Below are 7,173 nucleotides of genomic sequence, written 5' to 3' on the forward strand. Positions count from 1 at the left end.
ATGATTAGCTAAGTGGATTAAGTATGAAAAAGATCAAATCCAACGATTTAACTATTTGGTAACTATCATCAATGATGTTTGAATCGGACCGGATCAGTCGTTTGAACCGATTAGATCGAGAATTGATTAAGGCATCGATTCAGAGAAAATTATTAGATTAATTAGTCTAAAAGATGATTCGAATAAATTGAACTGAATAATTAAATCATTTTTTTAATTTTTAATAATTTATTTAATTAAATCGATTCATTTAATAAATTAATAACTTAATTGATTCCATGGCAAACCGGATATTGAAAACTTTAGCTACCATGGCTTTATTAATAAGGCATAATCTTTCCTCATCCACTCCATCTCTTCTCCACCTCATATCTGAGGGTAGATGCCACGTCGTGGGATAGTTATCTGGGCTAGCCAATCATATCAATCCTTAAGTGGATGACCCATTTCTCCATCCATTCACCTTAGCAACCTGATAAACTCCTATTCCTCCTCTAATTCCAACCACACAAACCGAACCTCATCTTATTAAAAGCCAACCTCTCATTGTTTTTCCGTTTGAGTTACTCTCATTGCGACTCTGGATACATTCAGCAAGCCTTGCACAATGGCCACCATCACCTCTGCCGCTGTCGCTATCCCATCTTTCACCGGCCTTAAAGCCGGTGCAACCGCAGCTAAAGTTAGCGCCACAGCCAAGGTTGCAGCCTCTCCAGTCCCAAGGGTCAGCATCAAGGCCTCCCTCAAAGACGTCGGTGTTGCTGTTGCGGCAACTGCTGCAAGCGCAATCCTTGCCAACAATGCCATGGCCATTGAAGTCTTGCTCGGCAGTGACGATGGGGGTCTGGCTTTCATTCCCAAAGAATTCAGCGTAAGCCCAGGGGAGAAGATTGTGTTCAAGAACAATGCCGGATTCCCACACAATGTTGTGTTCGATGAGGACGAAATCCCAAGCGGCGTCGACGTATCCAAAATCTCCATGCCTGAAGAAGAGCTACTCAATGCCAAAGACGAGACTTACGCTGTTACCTTGACTGAGAAAGGAACCTACAGTTTCTACTGTTCTCCTCACCAGGGTGCAGGTATGGTTGGAAAAGTCACAGTTAACTGAGTTATACATTTATCTTTTCAACCCCTTTGTGCTTTGTATGTATCATCTCACACATCTCTTCTACTTTTTGAGCACTAGAGTTTCGAGTATTGGGGATGGATGAGGTGATATTGAAAAATCATCTATGATGCTTTTGTATCTTCTTATCTTGTACTTTAAATTTGTCTCATATTTGCTTGTAATCGGATTTCAGTTTTACCCTTCAACATCTTAGCTCTGGTTACCCAACAGATGATTTATTTTAATTCTGCTTTGCCATCTAAATTTTCTTTTTAATTTAAACTGACTCCTAATGATACATAGTTGAAGGGATATTCCCAGTTCTAATGAAATAAATAAAACATAATGAGCCACTCCCAAAAAAACATACAAAGGAAAAAATCATAAATGTGTTGCTTCTAGGACGAGGTAGCAGCACCACCCGTCGAGTAGCCTCTAAGCTCTATATCTATGATATATACCAGAAGTCAAATGGTTTGATAAAGGACCATTCCAACTTCCAGTGAGGAATGGGTTCAGGGTTTGGAACACACATTCCTTGCTTAGGCTGTTTCCATGTAGTTGCAGTTGCCAACTCTTTGACTTGAAATTGGAGGGATGGCCCTTATCATGAGACTCTGGACAAAAGCTATCATCTGCTTTATACAAAATAATAACAACAACAAAAATTCAATTAGTAACTCTACCCCTATCATGTAGTTGCAGATTAAATGTCCTTCGCAGCTGCATTTTACAACTCCGAAGTGACTGGACATGGGACTGAATTATTCCTCCCATAACATGTTGTGTTCTTACCGAGGCAAACCCGACGCACATAATACTGAAACCGGGGAAATAAAATGGCGCTCTTTCGGACAGGAACAAAGCTGAAAGAATGAGTAAACTAAGTCAGTCTTAAATCCTGAATCAGTCTAAGGATGAACTGAATCGCGTTTTGGTTAACCTGTTAGAGGAGAGAAAGCCAAGGGGGAAGCAACATTGGCAAAGGAACCTATGCCTGAAATAATCCCTTGAGCCTTCCCCTGAATAAAAGAAATAGGCATTAGCCTGTTTTAACAAACGCACAAACAAAGCTTTATCTACCAAATAATACCTGCTCACAGGGCCCAACTTGTTTAGACACGATGCTCCTTATCTGCATATTGTAAGGCAAACATTGGTATGCTGCAAGTATGTGGAAGATTTTGTAAACAATAAGTAAAAGCTTACACATGGTTGTGAAAAAACATAGAATAAGGAAAACATGGCTGCTGCATAAGGTACCTGCCATTTTATTTGAAGCAAAACGACAATTAACCGTATTAAAAGTTCAAGGAAACTAGAATTTTGAGTGTTGGTTAAGTTCAATATTTACCCAGAAGGACCATGCAATGCTATAGAAGATCATCTGCGTTCAAACCCATAAATTATTAAATAAAGATTTAGGAAACATTACAATTACAACAGTTTAAATATACAGAATATCAATGGAAAATGTAGCTTACATGTGCAGAGCTAAAAAATAGGCCTACGGACAACAATCTCTCCTCTCCGAGAGCAGGAGCTAGTATGGGCATGAGAAGCAGCTGCAAGATTGTTTTCATTTTCAGATCAACAGAGAAATTGCAGATAAAAGAAGAACCGAATGACTAAAAGGAAGTGTCATGCCTGGGATATGGTCCCTGCAACTCCAGTTATAACCATTAAATCAGCAAACTGATCTTTGTTGAAGTGAAACCTGGCCTTTAAATAGTACTGCAAAGGAAACTTCATCTGGTTCATCTATTGGTAGCACAATTTAAGATTATAAAAGTTGAAATCAGGAAATTGCCGAAAAACGTACCAGTAATGAAGCATGGAGGCCAACATCCGCAAGATTGCTGACAAATGAAACAATTGCCGCTTGTGAAAATGTCAAGCTGTTACACCATTGCCGTTCAATTAAGAACATTAGGTACTTTCGTTCACAGAAGAATCAAACAATAAAAGCATTGAAGTAAAAGCTTTAATGCCAACTAAAACTCTTTTTATCAAACAAAGGATAACTTCGGACACCTGCTCTTCAACAAGGCAAGCATATCCTCCATGGAAGGCATGGTTTTGAACACCTGCATTTTCTTGTCCGGTTCCTCGTTTTGATTAGCAACACCATCAGATTTTCCTTCGGAGATAATTGGGGTTGAAAGGTTATCATTTATGATCGAATCCGGGAGGAAAACCCTCATGTAAACCGCTGAAAGCATCGCCATTGCTGTCGAAACCTGGAAAGTGGAGGCAGTCGAGAGAAAGCGAGTAGACAGAGTTCCGCAGACAAATGCACAAGACCCAATACCAGACAGAATCCCAAAAGCTGAAGCTCGTCGCCCTTCCGGAACATTGTCTGCCTGAAAAACATCTCAAGTTTCAGACACTGTAAAACATTGACGGCCGAAAAATCATGGAGAGAATTTGGGTAAAGACCGTTAGGATAAATAAAACTAGCCCGCAGTACAGAGGCAGTCGCACATTGAGCTTAATGGCAATTTAGGAAAGGGCCGAAAGACCAATTTAATGAAGAGAAACGAAACAGATGTTTACCACATAAGCAAGAGAGAGACAATGGACACTTCCTTGGCAAAACATGGCAGTGAGAATCTTGAGGATATAGTAGGCATAAAAGAAGCTCCTGGTTCTGCTGTAAGCCAGTATTGCTGCCAAAAGAGGAGTGCGTCATTTCCATGTTTTTCGGTCTTCAGCAGTGGCAAACAATTTTGCAACATCATAGTCAAGCTTTTATGAATTACCCATATTTCCTTTTCCTCTTGAGTTGAGGCCATACATCACAATTTGGAATCTGACTATAAATTGCAATACACAGTTAATTTATTTCTTTATTGAGTGATGGATTCCAACTTGTAATATTATCCAGGTTAGGTTTTGCTAATTCTTCATTGCCACTCCTCCCTGGTACCTATTTTGGTTAATAGATGTTGGTACGTAGGTTGAAGCTTTCCCTTCTAGTTTAAGTCCTCAGGACTTACGAATAAATGCTACATAGCGTTTGTCATTTTCAACTCTGAAATTGAAATATACATATACATAGTTTTGCACTGCAATTTACCTAATGGAAATATGGTGAGAGTGATGGGTACTGTAAGCAAAGCCTTCCTTCCGTGCTTATCAGAGAGATTACCAACCAAAGGCATCATCACAAAGGATCCAAGCCCAATGATCTGCATAAATCGTGTGGTCCTTTATGTTAATGGCTGCTTTTGTTGGTTAATAGTATCGTAAGCAGTAACCCCGAGTAAAGAAAGATAAAAGGGAATGCCAATTGGCCATTTAATGTCTATAAAAGACACGAGTTCCAATTCCAAGAAAGAAGGGAAAAGAAGGCAACACATGTGACATTAATGTGAGCGTGGGTCCTCTCTGTCTCACTTTACTTTGTTCACTCTCACACACATAACTGAAAGGAAATAGCCATAAAATATTGTTTTTTTCCCTTGAAACCGAGGGGAAGTTTCCTTTCATGTTAACAAGGAATTTTTGCCCTTGATCAAAATCTGCTACTATACCCTTGAAAGCTACAAATAAAATTAAACAGACAACATTGACCCTTGAAGATGGTAAAAAGAAAAGAAAACAAACATATTTGATTTGATTTATAATGCAGAAACTTCATCACGCAAAAGAGGTTTAATCAGTCAATTCAATGAAAAATGCCCAGCAAATGATAAAACACTATTATCTAAATTAACGTAAATGTCAACAGAAACATGGATGCAATTACTTTTAATAAATTAAAAAAAAACAGGGTGACGAAGAAGAGTATTGCTAAATGAGATTTGATCGAGCTCTTTATCCATGTTTCTTTTTATTCAGGCGACACTTAAAGGTATCCATGAGAATGACACATTGCTTGTGAGTTAATAATGAACTTTATCTTCTTCTTCTTCTTCTTCTTCTTCTTTCATATTTAGTAAACATTACGAATTAAAGAGGAAATTTTGATCAAGTTAAAGAAAAGTTAATGTAGTACCTGTCATTCATTAACATTCAGTACAAAAAGGAAATACCAAGTTTACACACTAAGCAACTGTTGATTCATTAGACTCTATCTTTAACAATATTTCCTTCATTTGAACTCTGTAAAAATCAAGAATGTTGAACTATAAAAGTAAAAGAAACTACCAGGGGAAATAGTGGAAATTATGTAGAAGGTGCATGGAATGAACAAAATCTTCGATCAACTGTTTACGAACTATTTGTATAACGTTTGTTTATTAAGCTAAATATATGAGTATGAACAAGATTTTTATATCCGTTTAATAAATGAACGAATACAAACAGAGGTGTGTTCGGTTCGTTTTATTCACGAACAAGCTCGTTTATTGACTCGTTTATTTGTTGATGATATTTTATTATCAAAATATATGGTTGTAAATGAACAGAGCGTTCAATGAACATGTTCGTTTATATGCTTGTATGTATGTATTTATTGTTTGTTTGTTAATTATTTATTAACATTGTTTGTGAACATGTTCAATTATATGTTCATGAACGTGTTCGTTTAATGTTCGTAAATATTAAACAAACATTAAACGAACGAACATGAATTCACATAATTTTAAATAAACGAACATGAACAAAAATTTGAAATTCTTAACAAACACAAATTGGATACGAACAAACTTAAAAATAAACAAATGAACATGAATAGAGATTTGTTCATTCAAGCTCGGTTTTGAGATTGGCCCACGTGTATTCGATGGGGGAGGAGACAGAAGTGGAAAGCATCTCTTTTGAAAGTTGATATAGAAGGGAAGTTTCGTTAAATTAGTAAGACAAAACAGAGTACCATTTGTACTTCCTAATGGTTAACATCACAGTTTGTTAGAAATTGTATTTCGCAACTATATTTTTTTTTCCATTTAAGATTAACCAAAACCTTCAACTATGTCTAATTTAAGGACGCCCTTGTGTGTGTGTGTTTCTGATAAACTGGAATTGGGAAGGAACTGCATCTTAAATATTTTTGGTTTTGGATGACAATGAACATATATATATAAGTGCAAGAGAATTAAAACCTTAAAAAGAAAATGGCACTAGGATATTATTACCGCTTGTTGGAATCCGGAGATGTAAATGGCGAGAGAGCATTCATCTCTTCCGGGGCAAAGCGCGGCCATTGTAACGTCGGTGATGGCCGGAATCACCATGAAGGAGGCAAAGTTGTGGAGGAAGAGTGTCATGAAGAGGTGTCTTAGCCCTGACAGCTTCCCCATTGCTCTTTTTCTCTCTCTCGCTCTAACTACAAGCTAAGGAGAGAAACACTTAAAGGGGAAAAACAAATAGGTCTCTCAATCTACAAGCAAATAATTTGAAAACAAGAAGACTGTAAAGGACGTTAATTTAAAGCTTAAGTGAAGTGCATAGTTTGCCGATTTTATATCACAGTTTCGCATGTCATTTTCGCTATTTGTAGTGGTTATTGGTGAGTCATAAGCTGACAGCTTGTTTTCCCCATGAAGAAATCACAGACAAATAAGAATAATAACAAACTCGACGTTAGGCGGATGCTGGGGGGGGGGTCCAATGTTATTAGTAACTGCACAGAACTAATTTCTTAGGAAATATTGAATGAAAGATGATCAAATAACTTCTGTATTGTAAAATCTATTTTCATCAGTACTCATATAGGACTTATATACTTGTATGGGATCACCTAACTGCTGTTAACCATATACTAACAATATACCAGGCGTACTAACAGAATAACAACCTAACTTATTCCTATACTCTAACAAATGTAGAAGGCTTGATCCTCTTGATGCCAAAATAAGGAGGCAATGTCACAGGTTGTAGCTTTAACCATGCTTCTTTTCCCTTTCTCTATTTTTATTACAGTCGAAAAGTGAAGTTAAAGATAATTATGTAAGAATGCGTAGCTTGCAAGACCTGTCAAAGGGCTAAACAAATTTGAAAAAAGAAAAATCAAATAAGGACCCCCTTTCGAAGCGTAAGTGAAGTATCTGATTACGCCTCGAAGCGTGCAAGCTTGGTGTTTGGCATTTGGATTGGGTTTACGTCACTTGAACTAA

At 37.3% G+C, this 7,173-nt stretch overlaps 2 protein-coding genes across 3 annotated transcripts; one reads left to right on the forward strand and one right to left on the reverse strand.

Moving 5' to 3' along the window:
- The first annotated feature begins 607 nt into the window (after positions 1-607).
- On the forward strand, positions 608-1,317 carry LOC107937574 (plastocyanin). Its single transcript, XM_016870477.2, has one exon. It carries the CDS (start codon positions 608-610, stop codon positions 1,109-1,111), a length of 504 nt encoding a protein of 167 aa, XP_016725966.2. The 3' UTR covers positions 1,112-1,317.
- On the reverse strand, positions 1,272-6,589 carry LOC121217774 (hippocampus abundant transcript-like protein 1). 2 transcript variants are annotated; one of them, XM_041094028.1, is made up of 13 exons: positions 6,193-6,585; positions 4,191-4,302; positions 3,668-3,780; positions 3,146-3,474; positions 2,934-3,009; positions 2,759-2,845; positions 2,596-2,676; positions 2,466-2,498; positions 2,321-2,374; positions 2,205-2,246; positions 2,055-2,133; positions 1,907-1,977; positions 1,272-1,746 (listed from the first exon to the last, which is right to left on the reverse strand). In XM_041094028.1, the coding sequence occupies exons 1-13, from the start codon at positions 6,355-6,357 to the stop codon at positions 1,654-1,656; spliced, it is 1,335 nt and encodes a 444-aa protein (XP_040949962.1). In that variant the 5' UTR covers positions 6,358-6,585; the 3' UTR covers positions 1,272-1,653. The 2 variants fall into 2 exon arrangements, with proteins under 2 accessions (XP_040949962.1, XP_040949963.1); XM_041094029.1 differs by lacking the exons at positions 3,668-3,780; positions 4,191-4,302 and having other exon boundaries at positions 6,193-6,589.
- Positions 6,590-7,173: the final 584 nt, after the last annotated feature.

This window comes from Gossypium hirsutum, chromosome D05, assembly GCF_007990345.1.
Source record: "Gossypium hirsutum isolate 1008001.06 chromosome D05, Gossypium_hirsutum_v2.1, whole genome shotgun sequence".
NCBI classification, from domain to species: Eukaryota; Viridiplantae; Streptophyta; class Magnoliopsida; order Malvales; family Malvaceae; genus Gossypium; species Gossypium hirsutum.